Below are 24399 nucleotides of genomic sequence, written 5' to 3' on the forward strand. Positions count from 1 at the left end.
CCGCCAGGGCCCGGAGCGGCCGGATCCGTGCGCTCGGCGGTGGCGAGGCCCGGCGGAGGCGCGGCGGTGCCGTGGCGGCGGTGCAGTGCAGTGGCGGGGTGGTGACGCGACGTCCTCCGCCGCCTCCTCCTCCTCTGGTCCTCCGCCGCCTCCTCCTCCTCCTCTGGTCCGCCGCCTCCTCCTCCTCTGCCGGCCGGGCATCGCCGCCGTCCGGGGCGTCCTCCGCCGCCCGGACACGCCGGCCGGCCGTGCCCTGCGCCGGCCTCGCCCGTGGCGGCGGTAAGGGAGGGCGAGGAGCGAGAGCGCGAGGAGGACGAGGACCGGGGGGAGGTGGCGGCACCGGACCCAGCGCGCCACCCCGCGGGGTTCCGCTTTGTCCCCGTCCGGCAGCGACGCGGACTTCGCCGGCGTTCCGGGACCGCCTGCGCCAGGCGCTCGCCGAGGAGGAGGAGGGCGGTGGAGCGCCGGCGTGCCTGGTGGTGGACTCCAACCTGCGCGGGATGCAGCTGGTGGCGGAGGAGCTCGGCGTGCCGATGCTGGTCCTGCGCACCGGCGCTGCCGCCTGCCTCGTTGCCTACATGGCATTCCCGGTGCTCTGCGACAAGGCTGATCTCCCGGTGCGCGGCCTCCACGAAGCTCGCGCTGCCCGGGGAAGAGAAGGGGAAGGAGCTCCCGCTACAGGGGATCCGCCGGAGCAGGGGAAGAGAAGGGGAAGGAGCTCCCACTGCCGCCGGACCCGCCGCCTCGACCCGCCGGAGCTCGGGCTCGGATCTGCGTGCCGCCGGTCGAGCTCCGCGGCAGCCTCGACGGGGCGGCCATGGCGTCGGGGACGGTGGACGGGGCGACCGCGGAGGTCCCCGAGGCGCCGGCGCGGATGCGTTTGAGGAGAGAGGCGATGCAATTTTGCGTCGCCTCTCTCCTCGAAGGCAATATGCCTCTCGCGTCTGGCTCCTCTGTTGGAGGGAGTGCCTCGCGTGAATAGTACTCTGCGGAGAGGCAAAAATGCGTTTGCACTCCCTGTTGAAGTCCGTCTAAGGCTTGCTTAGGGGGTGTTACAGCCACCATATTAACGAATGAATCAGGTGGGGGAGTCCTCTCCCCTTCCATTGACCCTTCAAAAAAAAGTGCACGTCAAATTTGAACTTGATTAAAAAAAACTGGTGCCAGAAGCAGCAGAAAAGAGAAATCAGTATATGAATAGTAGTAGGTACGGTTGCGGGCAAAACATGAACAGTAATATATTTGGCCACTATTTATTGTATGGTTTTGTATTCTTCTCGCATAACGTACATATGGACGCCGTGTCCACCTTGTACCTGGTACGGTGTATGTCGAGTATAGGAAGCTGAATGCGTATGTACCTAGATAGCATCGCTAGCTAGCTAGCTGCTAGATCGGTGTGAAGGGCGTCAGATCTCATCAGCTACGTCGTTTAGTTGCATGTCAGGCTGCGCGTCAGTTCAATTCGCTTGGTGCATCCGCCCGGCCACTGCAGCGGCTGCTTCAATGACGACGACGTGAGTAGCTCAGCTCCATCGGTGGAACAATGTCTGCTTGCATTTGCTGCTGCTTTATTTGTCGTCGACGATCGTCGTCGTCATTCGTGACGAGCGAGAGAGATGAGATCTCTCTCTTTTACCTTATGCATGTTGATATGTTATAGGCAGCTACCTCAGCTCTTTTATTTGTTTGTCTGCCTGCTGCTCTCAATATAATTCAGACGACGTACATGATGCATGCTCTTGCCTGCCTAGTTTGATCTTACGTGCACTTTTTTTTCATCATTTGCTTGTTTTTATCTAGATGAAATGTCACATGTAAGTGACCACTCACCACCTGGCAATGGAGTCTGTAAATTAAATGGCCTGCCCTTTTTCGAATATACTAGTAGAAACGGCTTCTTGCTGCTATCACCAGCCTTGTACCTATAAGGAAAAAAAATCAGGTGCGCCCGGGGCGCACAGCTGCCTCCGTGCTGATCGTTGCCACATGTCCTCGTAGCCGCATCTGACACCCTTGATGGATACACGGCCAGCTCGGCTCCGGCTCTCAGCTCTGCTAGGCTTCACTCGTTTGGCTTATCAGCCAACTAGGTAGTAGTACTGTTCCCTCATACTAAATCAACACCAGCCACTAGCTACCAACCAGTCAACTGTAATGTTCTCTTATAACAAATCAGCAAGCACCAACAAACAGCTACAGCCAAGCAAACACAGGTCCTGTCCGCTCCGATGGGACTCAGACGGCATCAGGACCAGGGGCGCACGGGAGTTTCTGTGCGCTGAGCGCACCTGATTCCCCCCCACCTATAAAGCCACCTTGTCCATGTTCATTCACTTCAAGTCTTCAAACCTATATACCGTCATCAGTATATATGCAGCAAGACTCAAGCAATTAATTAGATAGCCAGTCGTTGCTCTGTCATGGCTCAAGTGTTGCAGCCGCTGCGCCATGTTCTCCATGAGCTGATGCTGCCGCAAGCATCAGCACCACTAGTCTCCATGCTGCTCATCATCGTCGTCTGTCCTCTTGTCGCCCTCCTGATGATCCTGCGCCGCCCATCGACGGCGGCCACCGCAACAAGATCAGCCAGCGACAGAGAACAGCTGCTGAGCAAGCTGCCTTCGCCCCCCGGCAGGCTCCCCGTCATCGGCCACCTCCACCTGGTCGGCTCCCTCCCGCACGTCTCCCTCCGCGACCTCGCCGCCAGGCACGGCCGCGACGGCCTGATGCTCCTCCGCCTCGGCGCCGTCCCGACGCTCGTCGTCTCCTCGCCGCGCGCCGCGCAGGCCGTCCTCCGCACGCACGACCACCTCTTCGCGTCCCGGGCCTACTCCCCCGTCACCGACATCCTCTTCTACGGCTCCACGGACGTGGCCTTCGCCCCCTACGGCGAGCACTGGCGGCAGGTCCGGAAGATCGCCACCACGCACCTGCTCACCGCCAGGAAGGTCCGGTCCTACCGCCGTGCCCGCGAGCACGAGGTGCGGCTGGTCGTGGCCAAGATCCGCGAGGCTGCCGGCGCGGGCGCCGCCGTGGACCTGAGCGAGCTGCTCAACTGCTTCACCAACGACGTGGTGTGCCACGCCGTGTCCGGCAAGTTCTTCAGGGAGGAAGGGCGGAACAGGCTGTTCCGGGAGCTCGTGGAGGCCAACTCGTCGCTCATCGGCGGCTTCAACGTGGAGGACTACTTCCCGGCGCTGGTGAGGCTGGACGTGGTGAAGAGGATGGTGTGCGCCAAGGCCCGGAGGGTGAAGAGCATGTGGGACGAGCTGCTGGAGAAGCTCATCGATGACCATGCCAGCAGGCTGCCAGCGGCGGAACGCGACGGCGGCGAGGAGACCGACTTCATCGATGTGCTGCTCTCCGTGCAGCAAGAGTACAAGCTCACCAGAGACCACATCAAGGCGCAACTGGCGGTAATTAATTATTAATGATCTCATCATCATCATACACCTAATTTTATATATGTATGTGTGTCTATATATATATATATATATATATATATATATATATATATATATATAATCAACCTCTGTTCGTTTTGTATATATACATAGATCATGTTCGAAGCTGGCACGGACACGTCGTTCATCGTCCTGGAATATGCAATGGTTGAGCTGATGCAAAACCCTGGCCTCATGACCAAGCTCCAAGCCGAGGTGAGAGGCAACATCTTATTAGGCAACAAGCAGGGCATGGTTATCACCGAGGATGAGCTCGGCAACAGCAATCTAGCCTACCTCAAGGCCGTCATCAAAGAGACGCTCCGACTCCACATGCCGGCGCCGCTCCTGGTGCCGCACCTCTCCATGGCCGACTGCGACATCGAGGGCTACACGATCCCGGCGGGGACGCGCGCCATCGTCAACAGCTGGGCTCTTGCCAGGGACCCAAGCTGCTGGGAGAAGCCGGAGGAGTTCATGCCGGAGCGGTTCATGGAAGGCGGCAGCGCTGCGGCCATGGACTACAAGGGGAACGACTTCCGCTACTTGCCATTTGGGGCCGGGCGGAGGATCTGCCCTGGCATAACCTTCGCGTCCTGCACCATCGAGGTCATGCTAGCAAACCTTGTGTACCACTTCCACTGGGAGCTGCCGCCTGGATCCAAGGAGAAAGGCATCGATATGACCGAATCATTCGGGGTCACTGTGCACCGCACACACAACCTCCTCCTTGTCCCCGCACTGCCTCATTAGTAGCTACTAGTTTTTTAGATTCTCCTGTTGTGCTTTATTTAGCTGCATGCGGATCGATCAAGGCAGACTAGCTACTCTTAAACTTCCGATCCTATATATAATTATATTGTTTGTTATTGCGAAGACTACCTATATATAATAAGTGTTGGACTTGTTATTAATTTGAACTATATATATCTTATTTTATCTTACTATTACTAATCGAAAGCTTCTTTTGTAGTTTCATATGAAGCCACCTAGGATCCTAGTTAGACACTATAAAATAATAGTGAAATTCTAGAAATTCTCACAATAATCAGAAACATCGAACCATCAATCCAATAACGTGCGCCTAAATTACCCACCTCTACCATTATAAAAAATCTAAAATAACTCATAATTTTTGTATAAATTACCCACCTAAAGTAACCCCCTAAACATATATCTAAATTACTCACCCCTGCCCTCATCAAAACAATCTAAAATAGCTCCTAATCTTTGTATAAATTCCCACATATGTCATTATTAAAATAATATAAATGACGGGGGTGTAAACCCGGGATCCATGGACCCGACTCGTGTAAAGGGAAACCCAACAGATTCACTGGGCCAAGAACGTCACGGCCCACTAACCCACGTAGGGAGCTGCCTTCGTCCCTAAGCCAACACATCCGGGAGCCCGACCTCCCGGGACGTGTGGCAGCCCCCGACCTAGCACCCGGGTCAGAGCCATGCCGGATAACCCGGGACGTGCGCTCCAAGGAAGCCGCTCTGCCTGATAGGCGTGCCGGCCAAGACAGGCCCCATACAGGCCCCACGACGCCAGTCCTCCTTATCTTGCGGCGCGGGCATAGGCTACAGGATCCCTGACAAAAGGACAACGTTGCCCGCGCAGGCCCCGCAACACTACAGGAGGGGGTGTCAATAGGACGTCGCCTCCCCCGCCGTAATGATGGTTGCCTCTGCGCACCACCTTGTTACGCCAGCAAGCGTGACCAGACGCCCCCGTCCTGACCTCGGTAATGCACCCATCACAGGGTGTGCCGCCCTGCTGGCAGGGACTAGGCAAGGGAAACGTAAGATAGCCCTGCTGATAAGGAACGTAGGCCCAGACGGACGAGACCGGAGGTGACCCCGAACAACCATCCGAGTGATCGGGCCGCCCTGACTAATCCAGGATGGGACAACACCGGGACAACTCGTTGCCCAAGAAGATCGCCAAGATCACCCGTTGCCCAAGAAGATCGCTAGGATCAAGCCCGCCCATCCCAACCGACCGAGTGGGCCCTGACGACTGACGAGAACGAAGGACACCCGACGGTGCCGAAACTCAGCGCTAGACATATATAAATGGGGGGCCCACCTTGGACTATAAAAGAGAAAAACCCCCACGTAGGAAAGGGTTGGACTCCTAGAGGTTCGACACTACTTGACCAGCTTGTAAGCTCCCCTCTGAACTTTGAGCAATCGTGCTCGAGAGCAATAGAGCAAGAACACCACCCCCATACTGGACGTAGGGCACATTCGGCCTGAACTAGTCTAAATCCTCGAGTCTTTGCATGCTAGACCATATCCGATCAAGCGCACATCAAACGAGCAACCGAGTAGTTTAGTTGTCGCTCATTTCCCGCTGCGACAGTTTAGCGCCGTCCGTGGGGAGCGCTTTGTGCGTTCATTGCTTCGGCGATCGGATGGTTTCGATCACTCCATTCGCCGCCCCGGCGGCGAGCCAGAGCGAGATGATCCGCTTCGGCTACCTGGAGTTCCCCGCGGTCCCCCGTGATGGATCGTGGGCCCCTCCACCATTCCCGCCTTCCTCAACCTTCCACTTTGGAAGCCTGGAGTTCGTCACCGACCAGCTCGGTGCACTGCGCCTCCGAGAGGAGGAAGTCGCTCCGGCGGCCGCAGAGGAGCCCGCTCCTCCTCCCAAGCCTCACAAACTGAGGCGTCGGCGATCAGCTCGCTGGCGCATCAGGAAGCACAGGCCATCACAGCCAATCCGTGCGGTGCTCCGCCACATCGCGCTTATGATGGCCTCCAACCCCGCCGTCGAGGACGTCAACCTGGTCCTCTTCTCTCTGGCCAACGTCTCACAGCAGCTCGCGGGCGGACCTCCGCTCCCGCCGCCCCACTCGTTCTCAGAGTGGCTCTCGTTCGGCCTACGCAACTCCGCGAGCGTCTACGTTCGGGAGCTGCACAAGGTCGCCAAAGGGCGCCAGCCCGCATCTCATTTCGTGGGCATGACCAAGAGCTACCCCGACTTCATCCACGACCTCCTGTGCTACGAGGATCCCCTGAGTGATTCCTTCAGCACGGGAGACAACCACCTGGAGGGAACATCCCCGCCACAGCGCATGTGCGCCATGGCCGACAACGACCAGCCGCCGGGGGTGGTGCCGCCCGAGCAGACGCACACCCCACCGGACCACCGCGAGCGCGCACTCGCCAACGCGCAGGCTCGCGGCGAAGATCTCCGCCATCGTCAACAGATGCCCCTGCCCGTGGTCCAGCCTCCACGGGCTCCCTCCGGGTCAAAGGGAATAAACCCCGCGGGTTTCGAACGTCAATGTGTGCGCGGGGTCAACCGCGTCATAATCAATGACGCCCGCATGCAGCTCCCGCAAGAGTTTCGTGCAGGCCAGAACATCGCAGCGGCCGCGATCCTCCTGCAGACGCTGCCGGAGCCGGAGGACCCGGCCCTGAGGAACCTTCACCGCCAGGTGCGGAACCTTGTAGAACTCACCGCCGTCCAGCAGGCGGAGAGCTCCTCACTGCACCGCCGGCAAGCCACTGCCTCGTGTCCCACCGGCGGCGCGAGCCACCATGGGCCGGAACCATCCGAGGTACAGCGCCCTCCACCAGCACAGCAAGCCAATGTGGGCGGCGCGCCAGCCCCGGCGGCGGCATCCGCTCCTCTTCCGCCGAGGCCGCCGATTCACGACCGCGTCGGTCCCAACTACGACGCGCGCAGCGTGATCCAAGGCCGGCAATAGGCGAGGCATCACGCCGATGTTGACCACGCGGCCGCTCGAGCAGAGGACGCACAGGTATACGCACCCAACCCGGAGCGCTCACCACTCCGGCGAGGGGGACGCCCCTACGACCCCGACATGGACCGCGACTGGAGTCCGAGCCCGGACCCCACCGGACCAAACGCCTTTTCCAGGGCAATTCGTGGGGCGCCTTTCCCCCAACGCTTTCGGCCACCGGCGAATGTTGTAAAATATTCTGGGGATACGACCCCCGGCGTGTGGCTGGAGGACTACCGGCTTGCATGCCGGGCCTGAGGAGCGAGCGACGACCGCTTCATCATCCAGTATCTCCCAATATGCTTGGGAGAAAATGTCCGCGCCTGGCTGGAGTTCTTGCCCGCCGACTCTATCGGTAGCTGGGCTGACCTCCAGAAAGTGTTCATCGGCAACTTTCAAGGCACGTACGTACGTCCGGGCAATTCTTGGGACCTCAAGAACTGCAAGTAGGAGCCCGGCGAGTCCCTGTGTGACTTCATCCGGCGCTTCTCCAAGCAGTGCAACTCACTCCCGGGCGTCGTCGACGCTGACATCATCAGCGCGTTCCTCAGCGGGACGCACTGCAAAACCCTGGTCCACAAACAAGGGTGCCAAAAGCCGCGCACCATGCACGAGCTCTAGGGTGCCAAAAGCCGCGCACCACGCACGGGCTCTTGGAGATCGCCACTAGCCACGCCTCCGGTGAGGAGGCGGTCAGGGCCGTCTTCGAGCGCGACCCGCAAGTGGCAAAGGCAAAGCGACATGACCGCGACAGGCCTTCCTCAAGCCGAAAGGATAAGAGGAACAAGAAGAATTGCCGACCTCCCGCCACCGGCGAGGTCGCGGCGACCGAGCGCCAAGATAAGCGCCCTCCTAGAAACGGCCACCTCAACCAGCTTCTGGAGAAGCCATGCACCAACCATGGCTATCCGGTGAATCACAAGTTCAAGGATTGTGACATGATGAAGCACCTCCTCCGCAGGACAGCCAAAACCGACGGCGACGGCCGTGACAAGCGACCCGACACCGACCAGGACAAAGAGAAGCCGGCGGAAGGAGAGTTCCCGGACGTGAACCGGTGCTTGGTCATCATCGGCGGCCTGGAGGATGAGTGTTCCCGGTGACTGCGGAAGGTGCGGCTCCGCGAGGTATGTGCTACCACAAGTTCTATTCCCAGAAAGTTAAAGTGGGCGTCCACGCCCATTATTTTCGATCAGCATGACCATCCGGCCAGCATCCCTCGGCCTGGGAGCTACCCTCTCGTCGTTGACCCCGTCGTAAGCAACATGCGCCTATCCAAGGTGCTGATGGACAGGGGCAGCAGCCTCAACATCCTCTACATCGACACCCTGGAGGCCATGGGGATCCTGTGAGCCTGCCTGCGGGCCTCTGTTCCCCTTCTACGGCATCCTGCCGGGCATGAAGGCGTACCCGGTCGGCAACATCGACTTGCCGGTCATGTTCGGCAGCAAAGCCAACTTCCGCACCGAAACCCTCACGTTTGAGGTGGTGGACTGGAAGGGGGCGTACCACACCATTCTCGGCCACCCCGCCTATGCCAAGTTCATGGCGGTGCCCAACTACACCTACCTCAAGCTCAAGCTGCCAAGCCCGAACGGGGTCATCATAGTGAGCGGCTCCTTCGAGCAGGCCTACGTCAGCAGCCGCGAATACTTCAACCTCGCCACCACTGCGGCAAACTCAGCTGAGCTTGGCCAGCTTCGCGCCACCACTCCCGAGTGCCGTCCTGACCCTGCCAAGCCTAGCCAGGCACCGGCCTTCATCTCAACCAATGAGACCAAGCCAGTCGTGGTCGACGACACCGATCCAACCAAGATGGTGCAGGTGGGCACCCAGCTGTCGGCCAAATAGGAACACGCGCTTGTCGACTTCCTCCGCGCCAACAAGGACACTTTTGCCTGGAAGCCGTCCGACATGCCGGGCATCCCAAGGGAGGTCGCCGAGCACGATCTCTGCATTTTGCCAGGATCCAAGCCCGTCCAGCAATGCCTGCACCGCTTCGACGACGAGAGGCGTAGAGCCATAGGAGAAGAAATAGCTAAGCTGTCAGCCGCTGGCTTCATAAAAGAAGTCTATCACTCTGACTGGCTCTCTAACCCGGTCCTTGTAAGAAAGAAAACTGGTCAATGGAGGATGTGTGTCGATTACACCAGCCTGAACAAGACTTGCCCCCAAAGACCCTTTTCCTTTGCCTAGAATAGATCAAATAATTGACTCCACCTCTGGATGCGAGATCTTATCCTTTCTGGACGCTTACTCGGGCTATCACCAGATAGCGATGAAGGAATCCGACCAGCTCGCGACATCCTTCATCACGCTTTATGGCTCATACTATTACATGTCGATGCTGTTCAGTCTTAAGAATGCAGGGGCAACATACCAGCAATGCATGCAAGCCTGCTTCTCCGACCAGATCAACCCGCCGATCGACCCCGACCGGCCGGACCCGCCTCGGGCGACGGTCGCGGTCTACGTTGACGACATCGTCGTCAAGACGCCACGCGCGGACGACCTAGTTGCCACCGTGAGCACCACATTTGCAAATCTCAAGAGGTTCAATATCAAATTGAATCCTGAGAAATGCACGTTCGGTGTGCCTAAGGGCAAACTTCTCAGGTACATGGTGTCCGAGCGCGGCATTGAAGCCAACCGCGACAAAATCGCGGCTATCACCAACATGGGACCCATCCGTGGCGTCAAAGGCGTCCAGAGGTTAACCGGGTGCCTAGCAGCGCTCAGCCGGTTCATCGCCCGGCTGGGAGAGCGAGGCCTGCCGCTATACAAACTCCTCAAGAAATCCGACACCTTTGTATGGACGTACGAGGCACAGGCGGCCCTCGACCGCCTCAAGACTCTCTTATCCTCTCCACCGGTGCTCGTGGCTCCAGATCCCTGCAAACCCCTTTTGCTTTACCTGGCAGCCACTATCCATGTGGTCATCGCCGCTCTGGTGGTTGAAAGGGAAGAAAAGGGACACGCCCTTAAGGTCCAACATCCCGTATATTTCGTCAGCGAAGTACTGCCTGACACCAAGTCACGGTACCCGCAGACACAAAAACTCCTCTACACCGTCATCATGGTGGCCAAGAAGCTGCAACACTACTTCACCGAGCATGAGGTGTCGGTCGTCACCTCGTTCCCACTCGGAGAAGTTGTCCGCAACCGCGATGCCGTGGGGCGGATATCCAAATGGGCGGTGGAGCTGATGGGCTATGACGTCAAGTTCATGCCGCGCACGGCGATAAAGTCTCAGGCCCTGGCCGACTTCATCGCCGAGTGGAGGGAAGTTCAAGCTCCAACCCCAGAAATCTCTCACGAGTACTGGACCCTCTACTTCAACGGATCGGTCATGGGACCCGGCGCGGGGGCCGGGGTCATCCTGGTCTCCCCAGAAGGAGGCAAGTTCCAGTACACAGTCCGCATCCACTTCCCCGCATCAAACAACGTCGCTGAGTATGAGGCGCTCATCAGCGGCCTCCGCATAACCATCGACATCGGGGCAACCTGCCTGTACGTCTACGGTGACTCCAAGCTAGTAATCGACCAGGTCATGATGAACTCTAACTGCGAGAGCCCTCTCATGGACGCATACTGCCAGGAAGTACGTAAGCTAGAAGGGAGATTCCAGGGTCTGGAGCTCCACCACATCCCACGGAAACAAAACCCCGATCCGGACGCTCTCGCAAAGATGGCCGCCGACCGCAAGCCGGCGCCCAATGGCGTTTTCGTCAATGACCTGAACGTGCCGTCAGCACGAGAGAAGCAGCCGGCCACAGACAAGACAAAAACAAGGAAAACAGAGCATGCAGAGAAAACAGAGCATGTTCCCTCCGACCCAGCCCCCGACCAGGTACCCGGGGGCCCAACCTGTCTTGCTACGGGACAATCTGACCCAAGCCAGGTAGACAATGCAGATTGGAGAGCCGACCTATTGGCTTATCTCCTTCACGAAGTCCTCCCCGAGGAACACAACGCAGCCCGCCGGGTAGCCCGACGAGCCAAAACCTTCGCCGTAATCGACGGCGAACTCTACAAACGCAGCCCCTCAGAAATTGGTATTCTCATGAAGTGCATCCCCATTGCCCAGGGCAAAGAGCTTCTTTTCGAGATACACACCGGGATCTGCGGACACCACGCTGCACCATGCTCCTTGGTCGGAAAAGCTTTCCGGAAAGAATTCTACTGGCCAACAGCACTGCGCAACGCGGAGGAGATCGTCCGTGCATGCAAAGGCTGCCAATTCTACGCAAAACAAACCCACCTGCCAGCCCAAGCCCTTCAGACCATTCCCATAACATGGTCATTCGCCGTGTGGGGTCTAGACATGGTCGGGCCACACAAGAAGGCACTAGGAGGGTTCACCCACTTACTTGTCACAATCGACAAGTTCACAAAATGGATAGAGGCAAAACCGATAACCACAATCGACTCCAAGGAGGCCGTCAAGTTCTTCTTGGACATCGTTTACAGATTTGGCGTGCCCAATTCCATCATTACCGATAACGGAACCAACTTCACAAGCCACTATTTCCAAGAGTTCGCGGAAGGATACGGGATCCGGATCGACTGGGCATCGGTCGGACATCCGCGCACAAACGGGCAAGTCGAAAGAGCTAACGGCCTAATCCTCCAAGGGCTCAAATTGCGCATTTTTGACATGCTCAAAAAGTTCGCGGGGCGTTGGGTGGAAGAACTGTTGGCAGTGCTCTAGAGTTTGCAAACCACTCCTAACCGGTCAACGGGGCAAACACCTTTTTTCCTATCATACGGTTCAGAGGCCGTGCTCCTTCCAATCTGGACTACGGTGCCCCTAGAGTCAAAGCATTTGACCCAGAGACGGCGGCCGAAGCCCAGAGGGACGCCATGGAAGTCTTAGAGGAAGCAAGGGTGGCAACGTTGCATCGATGGGCCCGTTACCAACAAACTTTACGCAGGTACCATGAGAGGCGCATACGGGAGAGGACGCTGCAGGTCGGAGATCTGGTCCTACGACGAGTCATGTCGACGAAGGACAAGCACAAGCTCTCGCCGCCATGGGAAGGACCCTACAGCATCGCAGAAGTCATACGCCCAGGCACCTACAAGCTAAAAGACTCCGACGGTAACATTCTGACCAACTCTTGGAACATAGAATAGTTACGGCATTTCTTCCCATAAGAAGCACTAGCGGCTCTGTCCAAGTGCCCCGACCCGGCCACTTCCGGCTCGGCGCACTCGGGGGCCCGACACCTGTCAATTTTTTTTCCTCACCGCACAGCACAGTGCACTCGCCCGGCGTACCGACCCGGCCACTCCCGGCCCGGAATCACTCGGGGGCCAGACACCTGCATTTTTTACCTGCACACAACACACAAGCTCCCTGGTTTCCAGCACCCCGACCCATCCACATTTGGCTCAGAGCGCTCGGGGGCCAGACCATGGTCTTCGACCATTCTACTTTCTGTTGTTTTTCACCTCTACAGCCCCTTGCCCTGAGCACTCTCAGGCCAAGGCACTCAGGGGACTCACTATGATGGATTGCACAGCACGCGCATACCGGTCTCTCCCGCCACACAACACACAGAAACTCCAATAACCAAATCGAAAAGCAAACGCCAAAACTTTTTCGAAAAAACAAACCCGGGCGAGACGAAAAACGGAGCAAAAACATAAGAAGCAAACACGAAAGTAAACATAATTAGGGGCGCCATACACACGGTGAACGCCCCAGATGTTCACCCAAGCCGCATGAACAAGCTTGTGGCACATCACTTACACACATTTCATAATTAAACAAAATAAAAAGGTGGTCACCGGCCGGCTCCACGCTCCGTCGCCATCCCGCCGGGCCCCTACGGGCCGTCCAGCTCCTGGTCCGCACCACGTCGCAGGAGGTCGTCGACATCCATCACCGCCGCGACGACCCGCCCGAATCCGGCGAAGTCCAGCATGGCCTGCCGACGAACCGCCGCGCTGGAGGTCTCTGGGAAGCCAGGGTTGATTCCCCGAGGTGCACCCCAGTGCGCGGTCGGACGGAGGCCAATGCAGCGGAGGCACCACGACGGATCCCCAGCCTCACCGACGAGCGGATGATCTCGTGGAGGGCGTGGAGCTGATCCACACGCATGGGCGCCTGCGGCTCCACCACACAGAACACAGCGAGCGCGCCATCCTCCAAGGCCTCGCGCTGGTCCTCCACCTCGCGCAAGACGGCGCTGTAAGTCCGTCACCTCATGGCGGTCGGCCTCCAACTCCTCCTCCAGCACTACAGGTAAAAAGTATAAGATGTAGGAAAAGCAGGGGATGGAAGGCATGATCAAGAACAGAACTCACCGAAGTCCCGGGTCTGGGCATCCGCGGAAGCATCCCTCGCCGCACGCGCCTCCTCCTCGGCAGCACCCCGAGCCACCTCAACCGCTCGCAGTCTCACCCGCAGGTGCTCGACCTCCACCGAGGCGGCCGAGTAGCGACCACACGCCAAGTCACACTCCCGATGCAGAACCGGTACGTCCGGGTGGACCTCCGCGGAGCCGGATTTCGAGGATGTGGCGGACGCTACAGGCGAACCAGGCGCGGGCAAGCCTGGTGCAGGCAAGCCTAGCGCTACTGGACCCCTCATCGCGGGGGCGCTTGCCGTCAGCCATCGGGAGAAGATCAATGACGATGGTGAAGGCGGTTAGCACCCCTCCTCCTTCTCTTTTCCCCCGTGCCTTCGCCCTTTCCTTCTCTCTGTTTTTCTCCGAGAACTGGCAGGCAACAATGTCGACGGAGACGAGGCGACAGGAGGCAGGGAGTTAAATAGGCCATCATAATCATCACTTCATGGCGGTTCTCGAGCGAAGCGACGTCCCGAGACAAGAGTCGGCGCAGACGGACCTCCCCACGGCAACCGGCACAACGCATCGGTTCGACGGGTGCGTATTCCACAGTTCCAATTAAATCCCCGTCGTCAATTCATTTCCAATTGCAGGGAAGATGGCGAACCGTTTCCATGCCTCAAAGGAATCACAACAGCATGATTCGATCTCAAGGTTTGAAAGGCCAGTCCGCCAGGGCTCCGCGCCGCCTTGACTCAAAGAGCCAGGGAAGAAAAACCGAGACGAGCACCAAGCGGCCCAAGCCCGACCTGCCCCGGCCGCAGTCGGGTCGTCTCAAATTTTCTTGTCCGATCCGGCCTCTAGCGTTCCACGGAATCCCCTCTAGGGGGAAGGCCAACTAGGCCCCCCGAGCTAGCTGACGGCTCGAGTATCTGACTAGGCTCCCAATGGGGCTTCGTCAACCCGGTCGTCCGCGGCAGGGTTGGACTTCACTCGGATTGTCCTTAAATGGGCGTACCCGCAATCGAGCTCACCGAACCCGCCATTCGGGGCCATCTAGGTCAAGTGGTAGGGTTCACCTCCTCCTATCGCTACCGGTCGCAATGGAGTCATCCATCGTTGAGGCATGAAAACGAAAAGATAGTGCGGTAAAATAGACAAATAGGAACGCCCCAGGGCTAACTTTATTTCATCAATCATCTCCTTACAACAATCAGCCGGAAGCCGTTACAACAAACGAAAGCTGGCTGTTCTCGACTCAGGGAAACAGCGGATACAATGGATCAAATCCATTTACTCCCACCAAGGGAGCAACAAAAAGGGGCTAAGGCAATAGCTTCTACCTGGCAAACTAGAGGACATGGCCAAAGAACGTCGCAAGACTTCTTGTAGCGCCTCGCAAGCCTTCTTCCATCACCAGCCGCGCCAAGAGCCCCCGGCGGGGGTAGAGGCAGACGATGTCGTTGAGGGGGAGTTTAATGGAGCTGAGGTTAGCCCAAACTCCCCACTGGTGCCGCTTCTGGGTATCTTCCTCAGGCATTGGAATATGGGCCATGATCTCCTTCCGTTGGCCACGGCACCTTCCATTCGCACCTCAGAAAACCACCCACCTCCGGACAGAGGCGCGGAGACCCATCCTAGCTGCAAGACCACCCTGCCAGACGAGAGAGGAGCCCGAGATCGTCCCCTACTGCCACAAAGCACAGCACCAGGCTGTGCCACCTTCTAGCTATAGCTGGAAGATGAGGCAGTGGATCTGCGGCTCCGCGTCGACGACGCGTGATGTGCCCACCCGAGATCTCGGGGGAGCAGCAACCGCAAGAAGGACGCAGAGGGGCGACCCTCGTGGCAGGGAAGGTCCACACCACCACCAAGTCTCCGAGCCGACGCTGAAGAGAGTCCAAGGAGGCCACCAGAAGTAGGGAGCCCCCCTAGCCGACCAGCAAGGGAGCTGGCAGACCAGTGGCCTGGCTTGCCTAACTCCAGCAGCAAGCCCTCGGACTTTTCGGCGCCGAGCAGCGGTTGGCGGGATGAACTCGTTGACGAGTTCATACCTGAGGAGGATCCCCCGCCATTCGCAAGCATTCTTCTAGCACCAGAGACACAAGCCATGCCTACTCTCATCTGGAGGACGAGTGTGGGGTACGAGGAAGAGAACTACCAAAGGAATTTTCATGATCTGTTTTTTCTTGTGTGAAACTGTGTATCCACAACACCCCTATTTATAGGCAAATGCAGGCACGAACGGCCCCAGTAGTCAGCGGGCCGGCCGAACAGGGTACACCAAAAGTCCTCACCTAATCGAACCCCCTCTTAAATGCCGATGAGACGGCGCCAACTCGCCAAGCAACCGCCGCGCCACTCGGGGCACGATCGCCACACGACCCACCAATGGGAGGCAGTCCAAAATGGGGGAAACGAGGCGTCCGCGACATAGAGATAAGACGCGACGACCGGCCTCGAGATTCCATGGCACCAACGCTCCAGCCGGCCATCAAGATGGGCAAACCCCCGTCACGCCATCACTGGCGCGCGCCGAAAGCTGAGAGCGCGGGCAGGTGGATGGGACGCCCCAGTCAGGGGTCATCAAGACCAAGTCCAGCGGCTCTGCGATTACTAAAATCACAGAGTCGCTCGGGGGCCTCTGACAGGGGTGTAAACCCGGGATCCCTGACAGACCCGATTCGTGTAAACGGAAACCCAGCAGATTCACTGGGCCAAGAACGTCACGGCCCACTAACTCACGTAGGGAGCTGCCTTCGTCCCTAAGCCAACACATCCGGGAGCCCGACCTCTCGGGACGCGTGGCGGCCCCCCGACCTAGCACACCGGGTCAGAGCCATGCCGGATGACCCGGGACGTGTGCTCCAAGGAAGCCGCTCTGCTTGACAGGCATGCCGGCCAAGATAGGCCCCGTACAGGCCCCGCGACGCCAGCCCTCCTAATCTTGCGGCGCGAGCATAGGCTACAGGACCCCTGACAAAGGAACAGCGCTGCCCGCGCGGGCCCCACAACACTACAGGAGGAGACGTCAACAGGACGTCATCTCCTCCGCCGTAATGATGGTTCCCTCTGCGTACCACCTTATTACGCCAGCAAGCGTGATCGGATGCCCTTGTCCTGACCTCGGTAATGCACCCCTCACCGGGTGTGCCGCCCTGCTGGCAGGGGCTACACAAGAGAAACGTAAGATAGCCCTGCTGATAAGGAACGTAGGCCCAGACGGACGAGACCGGAGGTGACCCCCGAACGACCATCCGAGTGATCAGGCCGCCCCGACTGAGCCAGGATGGTACAACACCAGGACAACTCGTTGCCCAAGAAGATCGCCAAGATCACCCGTTGCCCAAGAAGATCGCCAGGATCAAGCCTGTAACGACCCGGCCCGGGATAACGGCTAAGATCTACTCTTCAAGTTGAGTAAACCACACCTACTAATTAATCCTCTTGTGCTTTCGTCCTCGCTTCGCGCAAAAAGGATCGATCCGGAATTAATTAGCTTCCCGTGACTCGGTATTTAAATTGGTCTGGCTCTCAATCGGTTTTCAGTATGGGACAATTCCCGCGGGCGAACAGTGTTGCGACGCTACAGTACCCGACATGCTACAGTACTCGAGCTACAGTACCGACATCAGGCCCAGCCCAATTCGGCTACAGTACCCCCGTCTGCTACAGTACCGGCCCAACACTGTTCCCTTGGGCTGTTACAATCATCCCCCCTTAGGACTCGACGTCCCCGTCGAGTACCAGACCAACCTAAATACCAGGATCTCCTCTCTTGGCCACGTCCCATACGTCTAGTGCTAACGGTCCCATGTGCCACGTCCGTGCCTCGCACGCGTCCGTCCACATGCCTTGGCATCTGCGCCCCCACGCGCCCGTGCTCATGCCCGCGCACTTCTGCCCGTATGTGGCGTGAAACCGCGAGAGTCGGCTCTGATACCAGAGTAACGACCCGGCCCGGGATAACGGCTAAGATCTACTCTTCAAGTTGAGTAAACCACACCTACTAATTAATCCTCTTGCGCTTTCGTCCTCGCTTCGCGCAAAAAAATCGATCCGGAATTAATTAGCTTCCCGTGACTCGGTATTTAAATTGGTCTGGCTCTCAATCGGTTTTCAGTATGGGACAATTCCCGCGGGTGAACAGTGTTGCGATGCTACAGTACCCGACATGCTACAGTACTCGAGCTACAGTACCGATATCAGGCCCAGCCCAATTCGGCTACAGTACCCGAGCTACAGTACCCCGTCTGCTACAGTACCGGCCCAACACTGTTCCCTTGGGCTGTTACAAAGCCCGCCCACTCCCGACCGACCGAGTGGGCCCCGACGACTGACGAGAACGAAGGACACCCCGACGGTGCCGAGACTCAGCGCTAGATATATGTAAATGGGGGCTCTATCTTGGACTATAAAAGGGAAAGCCCCCCCACACACACGTAGGAAAGGGTTAGACTCCTAGAGGTTCGACACTGCTTGACCAGCTTGTAAGCTCCTCTTTGAACTTTGAGCACCCGGGTTTGAGAACAATAGAGCAAGAACACCACCTCCCATACTGGACATAGGGCACATTCGGCCTGAACCAGTCTAAATCCTCGAGTCTTTGTGTGCTAGACCATATTCGATCAAGCGCACATCAAACGAGCAACCGAGTAGTTTAGTAGTCGCCCATTTCCCACTGCAACAATAAATAACCTCCAAAATTTGCATACAAACTATCTAATTATATTATTGTTAAAAGTTAAAGTAACCCTAAATCTGAATCTAAATTATATGATTATTACAAAGTATTAAAGTACACAATGTAAAATTCTAGATGACTATTTCTACCTTTATTATTATATTATTTATGTTATTATTTATATAAAAAAATACTACCCATGATATGTGTCACCATGTATTCAAGTATGATGGAAGAGACAAAAACACCAATTCGTTCAATTAAATATATATCAAACATACATGAAGGTATGATGTAAAATAAAATCTATTGCAACTATATAATAATAAATATATATTTTAGAGTATGTGTTAGAAAATTTTATAGATGAAAGAGGATATGAGATAAATAATTGTATTAACTACAAATCTTATTTATTTTTATATTACTTCTAATTAGCCCGTGCGCGAGCATGGGTTGATAGGCTAGTGTTTCTAAATAAAAAGATAAAATTATAACTATAAGTTTTATAGAAAAATGATTAATTATGCTCAATAGGCCGAAGTGGCCTTTTTGTTTTTTATGGTTAGAAGAGTCTCGGTAGCATCTAAGGTCAGTCTCGGTAGCATGTAAGGTCCTAGGTTCGACTTCTTATGGGAGTGAATTTTTTTAGAATTTTACGGTGTTGTGCTTTCAGTGGTAGGCGACGTTCTTGTTAACAGTAAGGCGGTTGTGATGACTTTGTTAATCTCGATGATTTATCGACTCAATCTTAGAATATACTCATAGGACTAGCATTTAACGTATGTACCACATAGGGGTGAATATGCTAATGTTGTGGGTTAACAGTTGTGGACCTATATGATGCTGAGCTTTTTGCATAATTCAGCTACAAATATAACAATAATATAGAAGTATTGGATTTCCACCACTTATTCATATTCTATCGCAGATGAAATATATAGAATAGGCATTTAATCCCCCACATTTGTACCGGCCGACGTTGGGACCGGGACCAATGAAGGCTTTTCTCCCGGATCCAACGGCTAGCCTGGCGGACGTGGGGTGCAGGGGCGTTTTGGTCCGGATTGGCGGAGGCACCAACTAGGATCAATTAAGAGCTTTTGGTCCCGTTGGTGTCTCCAACCAGGACAAAACTATCACAGCCCTCATCCCATTCCTCCCGCCGCCCCCGAGCCATTCAGCTTAGCTGTTCTTTCCGTTCTTGGCTTGGGCGGGGGAGTTCTTGCTCCTAGTGAGTATTTTAATTTTTGTAGATTCAACTTTTTAAATCATCTTCTATTTACAAATCTCGGAAATACTGCATGCATTCTCCGAAGAAGCTGCAGGTGGATGCTGTGCATTTGCCTGCCTGTCCATATTGGTCGGATTGGGGATTGGATGGACCGCCCACACGGTCCACACCGCACCACACCACACAAGATTTTTTTTTTTTTTTTGAAGGGGACGAAACGAAATATCGCGGAGACTAGACGAGAAATCGGTCGACCATGTCCTCCGGCGGCGACCTCCACCTCGACGGCGCCGGCCTCATCCTCTCCCTCCCCGAGGACGTCCTCGCCCTCATCTCCGCGCACCTCCGCCCCCGCGACCTCCTCGCCCTCTCCGCCGCCTCCCGCCGCCTCCGCCGCGCGCTCTCCGGCGCCGCCGCCGACAAGGCCTGGCTCGCCCAGTGCCGCCGCCTCCTCCCCTCGCCGCCCCACCTCCTCGCCTGGCGCGCCGCCGCCGGGGGCTCCTCCCTCACCGTCTGCCGCTTCCTCCACTCCGCCGCGCCGCTTCTCGGCGCCCTCTGGGCCCACCAGAACCCCGAGCTCGGCAACCTCGTCGCCGCCGTCCCGGGCTTCCTCTCCGTCGTCGCCGCCCGCGCCATCCCGCAGGACCTCTCCCCGCGCCTCCGATGGGCCCCCGTCTTCGAGCTCCTCGCCGACGCCCACGGCCGCCCCGCCATCCTCTTCCTCCACGGCCACCAGCCCGCCGACCTCTTCCCGGCCCGCCTCGCCTCCCTCCAGCCCCACGCCAACGTCCTCTTCCTCGAGGCCCAAACCCACCAGGGTGAGGACCCCATCGCCTCCTCCTCCTCCTCGCACCACCACTTCCCCCGCCTCGCCTTCGCCGACCGCCGCCGCCTGCTCGACTCCCTCGTCGCCGCCTGCCGCGTCACGCTCCCGCCCGACCTCGTCGCCGCCCCGCTCTTCGCGCGCACCGACGAGGACCTCCCGCTGCTCGCGGCGCGGCGGGAGGCGATGCTGCGCCTGCACAGGGAGGCCGGCGGGGGCATGGTGCGCACACCCGAGGTCCAGGGGCTCCTCCTCCTCGATGCCAAGAAGAAGCCGGCGCCCAGCGACGGTGGGGAGAGGATCCGCCTGCGGAGGAGCCTCTCCGCTGTAGCCGGGTATGTCAGGAACAGCCTGCGCCAGATGGTGACGCGATCAGTGTCAGCAAATTCCAGGGCTCACCATGTGGACACCAGACATCTGCCGTTGCCAGACTTCTTGCACACCAGTGAGAGCGTCGGCCTGAGCCTCCGCGGCGCTAGAATGCGGCTATCCACTTACCGAGCATGGCCGAGCATGCATGACAACCGGTTCGCACTCTACAAGCTCACGCTGCAAGCACCCATGCCAGGAAGGGAGTATGCCGGGCTGTGGGGAGGCACCTTCGGGTGGCCTCCGGGGCGACCCGAGGATGAGTGCAAGCCCAGGAAGGCACTTTTCTTCTTGCTGTTATCATATGAGGTGGACACTGAGGGGAAGCTTCTGCTCATCGCCACTAAGGTGTTGGAGGGGACACACTATGTCGTGCATCCGAATGGGTCATCCATGTTTATTGCAAGGATGTGTGAACCATCAACAGAGGCTTTTCCCTGGCAGACTGATGGGGAATCCCGAAATGTGGATGTTGAGAGAAGCTTTGCAGGAGAGGGCATTGCCAATGGGTATGGCTTCAGGTACCCTGGCTCAAAGCCAGGTTCACTGTTTGTCCTCCAGGATGGTCAACTTGCATTTGTTTGGAGAGAGACCGGAGCTGTGCTCACCTTGCAAAGACTCAATTTGGAGGAGTTGCTGAAGAAAGGGGAGCGTGTGCCTGCGTTGCAGCCAGTACCAAATTTTGCTTACCTCACAAAGTCTTACTCCAACGTGTTCACTGGTTTCCCTGGCAGTTCGGCTTCGCCCAGGTATATTTCCAGTTCCCCATTGCCACTTGTAATATGCTGAGGTACATGTCGTGCGTTTCATTCTGTCTTGCTTTCCAGTTGCTGGTGTGTTTGTCCATGTTACAGTTCAGGTTTACTGTCTTTGAAATTCAGCTCTGCAAAAATGAAATGTTACAAGATGCACCTAGTTTGTGGTACTATTAAAATCCCAAGTCCACAATGAGCAAGCTGGTGTTGTTGTCAAAGCATTTGTTATATTCCTTCAATGAAACTTTTGGTCTGTTATTACTGTTATGTGCGGAGTAGGTCTAATTCTTGTATGTTGTTTAATTTGTTTTCTGTGTGAGTATTCAAAGAGGTTACTATTTGATCAGCTGTGCATGCTGAACGTTGTACCCTGCAAATTATAACACTTAATTGTTGTTTGCTTTTGTTCTAGAACTATACTCAGCAGTCAGCACACTCCCCTCAACTACAACCAAAGTCCGAATAACCCCCCAAACTTATGCTCTGTGGTTCAAAATACCCCCTAATACAATTTGTCCTTTTCATTTCGTTATGCATAGGTGGAGTTTTAAGTTGAAATTTTACAAGATGATAGTACACATCATAGCACATGTTAGAAAAAAATATATCATGATTTTTTAATCATTATTTTGATAGTTTAGGATATTTAAGAATATATTAATCATTGGAGTTCAAAATTATATGAAAATAATGATGAAAAATTATAACAAATTTTTAAATATGCATTGTGATGTCCACTATGACCCTGCAAAATTTGAAATTAAAATTCAACTTGTGTATGGAGAAACAAAAAAGACAAATTGTATTATGGGGTAAAATGAACAAGATAGCATAGTTTAGGGGTTCAATTTGGCTAATGACTGGCCTGTAATATGTTCCTAGTCTAACCAGTTGCAAAAGTTCTGCTTAACTTATTGTATTTCTCAAGCTACAAAACGCATCTGCGACTCGCTAATTAGTTTTTGTTCTGAAGCATTCGCTGTGACTCATAGGCTTGCTCCAACGGTTCCCTGGGAACCGCCCCCCATCCTACGTAGGGGGAGCTTTGGGGGGAAATTCCCTCCAACGGTTCCCCCCAAAGCTCCCCCTATATACGGGGGAGCTGAAACTCCCCTCATATATAGGGTGAGTTTCAACTCCCCCTATATTCTAATCACACCGTTTCTTCACGATATTAATCCCGTTTGAGCCCCGTAACATGATGATAATACGTATTATGACAGTACAAATACTGTATGATTTTTTTTAAATTCAAAAACGATAAATAAATAGTTAGTTAATGAGTGATAGTATATAGAGGGAATAGATATGGGGGGAATGGTTGGAGAGGAGTTATAGGGGGAGGAATCTTTTGGAGGGAGGTAGTAAAATATAGTAAATAGTACGTTTGGGGGGAGTTGGAGAGGGGGAATGGCTGGAGATAGCCAAATGCTCATCAAATACCTTACGCTTTTTCTACTACTGCTCTTGTATTGAGAACTTCACATGGTGTGAACTAAGAAATCCATGATCTAAACTTGGATATCAAAATTATCTTACCGTGCATTATTTTTTGTGACTTCTAAGTTGCTTGACATCTCATCTCTGTCTATGTATCCTCATCTGACTAGATGGACAACCTTTGTATAGGTAAAAAGCATGAGTGGAGGGTGTATAAAATGACCACGATGCAGAGCAATGGAGAAATTGTCTTTGGATCATGTTCTGTTCTTCTTCCTTGTCAAGCAATACATGCGCTTGCTTCTCCTATGGCTCTGGAGGTTGGGCGTCACCAGGCAATGGTTCCATGTCTGTCTGCTGCTAAGGGAGAGGAGCAAAACATAAGCCATACTTCTGAAAATTCAAATACTTCATCCTGAAGGAAATAGGCAATAGCAACCACACCCCATATTCCATACTAAAACTATTTTTCATGACTGTTGTAAATGAAATCCGATTGGAGTGTAAATTTGTTGTATATTTCTTTTTTGAAATGCAGGTGATTGATACAAACTCTATACTGAACGATTCCTTCATACGACGTTGCTTAATACATTCATCATGTGTGTTGAGCATTTTTTTTTTAGAAACTCATCTGTTTTGAGCATGAGCATGACCTTTGATTCGAGTCGCCGTGTACTGCTTTGCTTAGTATTGGTTCCACTGGTCCGATGAGGCCCATCGGAGTTTGGGCCTGAGATAGTCATGACTCACGAGTGGGCTTTGTTTTCTGGAGCCCGTGTCCTATCCTATGGATCTTGGAACTATTGGCGGGTCCATGGCGCACTTGAGTCATTTTGGTGTGTTTTCTTAATAATACTAGTCCCTTTGTTTTTATTTACATTTCGTATTAGCTTTATCCCAAATTAAATTTTATCCAATTTCGATCAAGTTTATAGAAAATATAATTACATTTATAACGCTAAATTTATTTCATTGAGCCCATCATAATATATATATTTTGATTATACATATATTCGATATTATCGATATTGTTATGTTTTTTAGGGTCAATGGGGAGAGCATCCCCACCTGATTCATTTCATTGTGGCCCTTAAAGGGCACACATGATAACCAAATATTAACATCATTTTCCTAGCATAAGGCGAATTATGGCATAATCACATATAACAACATGTCCTAGCTCAAGGACTCAAACGTGGCATAACCATTGATTAAAGAGCTATAACTCATGATATTAGGCATCGAGTTTGGAAACAGAGAGCCTACAAAACTTGATGTGCGAAGGTGGGCACCTCCCGGCGCACCGAACGCAATGCTTCTGTTGCACATCAGTCGTCGCCTCGAGCACCGGCCAAGTGTAGGAGGGTTAGAACCGCAACAACGACGCCTCCAAGGAGGTGAACGACATCAAGGACATCATCATTATCGAGACTGTCTAGATTCCGGCAAGGCTTTCACCAGTGACTCTACCGACCATGTACCCCGTTGCTTGAGCACTCAAGGCTCGCGCATTGCAGCTAGGCACACCATTGTCGCGCCCAAACCGCACCCCCGTTGTTTGAATCCTTTATGATTCTCACGAGCAGCA

General features: G+C 54.9%; 4 protein-coding genes across 5 annotated transcripts; all 4 read left to right on the plus strand.

Annotated features, from left to right (window-relative positions):
* The first annotated feature begins 2358 nt into the window (after positions 1 to 2358).
* Positions 2359 to 4360, plus strand: LOC120680174 (indole-2-monooxygenase-like). Its single transcript, XM_039961793.1, has 2 exons — positions 2359 to 3419; positions 3561 to 4360. Exons 1-2 carry the CDS (start codon positions 2424 to 2426, stop codon positions 4197 to 4199), a joined length of 1635 nt encoding a protein of 544 aa, XP_039817727.1. The 5' UTR covers positions 2359 to 2423; the 3' UTR covers positions 4200 to 4360.
* A 4245-nt stretch (positions 4361 to 8605) lies between these two features.
* LOC120679681 lies at positions 8606 to 9058 on the plus strand. The gene is made up of 2 exons (XM_039961333.1): positions 8606 to 8758; positions 8837 to 9058. Exons 1-2 carry the CDS (start codon positions 8606 to 8608, stop codon positions 9056 to 9058), a joined length of 375 nt encoding a protein of 124 aa, XP_039817267.1.
* Positions 9059 to 9485: 427 nt separating this feature from the next.
* Positions 9486 to 11918, plus strand: LOC120679682. The gene is made up of 2 exons (XM_039961334.1): positions 9486 to 11057; positions 11295 to 11918. Exons 1-2 carry the CDS (start codon positions 9486 to 9488, stop codon positions 11916 to 11918), a joined length of 2196 nt encoding a protein of 731 aa, XP_039817268.1.
* Positions 11919 to 19579: 7661 nt separating this feature from the next.
* Positions 19580 to 23422, plus strand: LOC120679073 (F-box protein At5g39450-like). Of its 2 annotated transcripts, none has more exons than XM_039960572.1 (2): positions 19580 to 21362; positions 22998 to 23422. In XM_039960572.1, exons 1-2 carry the CDS (start codon positions 19678 to 19680, stop codon positions 22999 to 23001), a joined length of 1689 nt encoding a protein of 562 aa, XP_039816506.1. In that variant the 5' UTR covers positions 19580 to 19677; the 3' UTR covers positions 23002 to 23422. The 2 variants fall into 2 exon arrangements, with proteins under 2 accessions (XP_039816506.1, XP_039816505.1); XM_039960571.1 differs by having other exon boundaries at positions 19595 to 21362; positions 22979 to 23422.
* Positions 23423 to 24399: the final 977 nt, after the last annotated feature.

Source organism: Panicum virgatum, chromosome 6N, assembly GCF_016808335.1.
Source record: "Panicum virgatum strain AP13 chromosome 6N, P.virgatum_v5, whole genome shotgun sequence".
Lineage (NCBI taxonomy): Eukaryota > Viridiplantae > Streptophyta > Magnoliopsida > Poales > Poaceae > Panicum > Panicum virgatum.

Excerpts from the sequence above, each read along its gene's own strand:
- LOC120679681 (XM_039961333.1), top strand. The coding sequence starts at position 8,606 with ATGAAGGCGTACCCGGTCGGCAACATCGACTTGCCGGTCATGTTCGGC. Across the intron at positions 8,759-8,836 it reads CCTATGCCAAGTTCATGGCG|GCCTACGTCAGCAGCCGCGA; the intron begins GTGCCCAACTAC and ends TCCTTCGAGCAG.
- LOC120679073 (XM_039960571.1), top strand. The coding sequence starts at position 19,678 with ATGTCCTCCGGCGGCGACCTCCACCTCGACGGCGCCGGCCTCATCCTC.
- LOC120680174 (XM_039961793.1), top strand. The coding sequence starts at position 2,424 with ATGGCTCAAGTGTTGCAGCCGCTGCGCCATGTTCTCCATGAGCTGATG. Across the intron at positions 3,420-3,560 it reads ACATCAAGGCGCAACTGGCG|ATCATGTTCGAAGCTGGCAC; the intron begins GTAATTAATTAT and ends ATATATACATAG.
- LOC120679682 (XM_039961334.1), top strand. The coding sequence starts at position 9,486 with ATGAAGGAATCCGACCAGCTCGCGACATCCTTCATCACGCTTTATGGC. Across the intron at positions 11,058-11,294 it reads CCGACCCAGCCCCCGACCAG|GGCAAAGAGCTTCTTTTCGA; the intron begins GTACCCGGGGGC and ends CCCATTGCCCAG.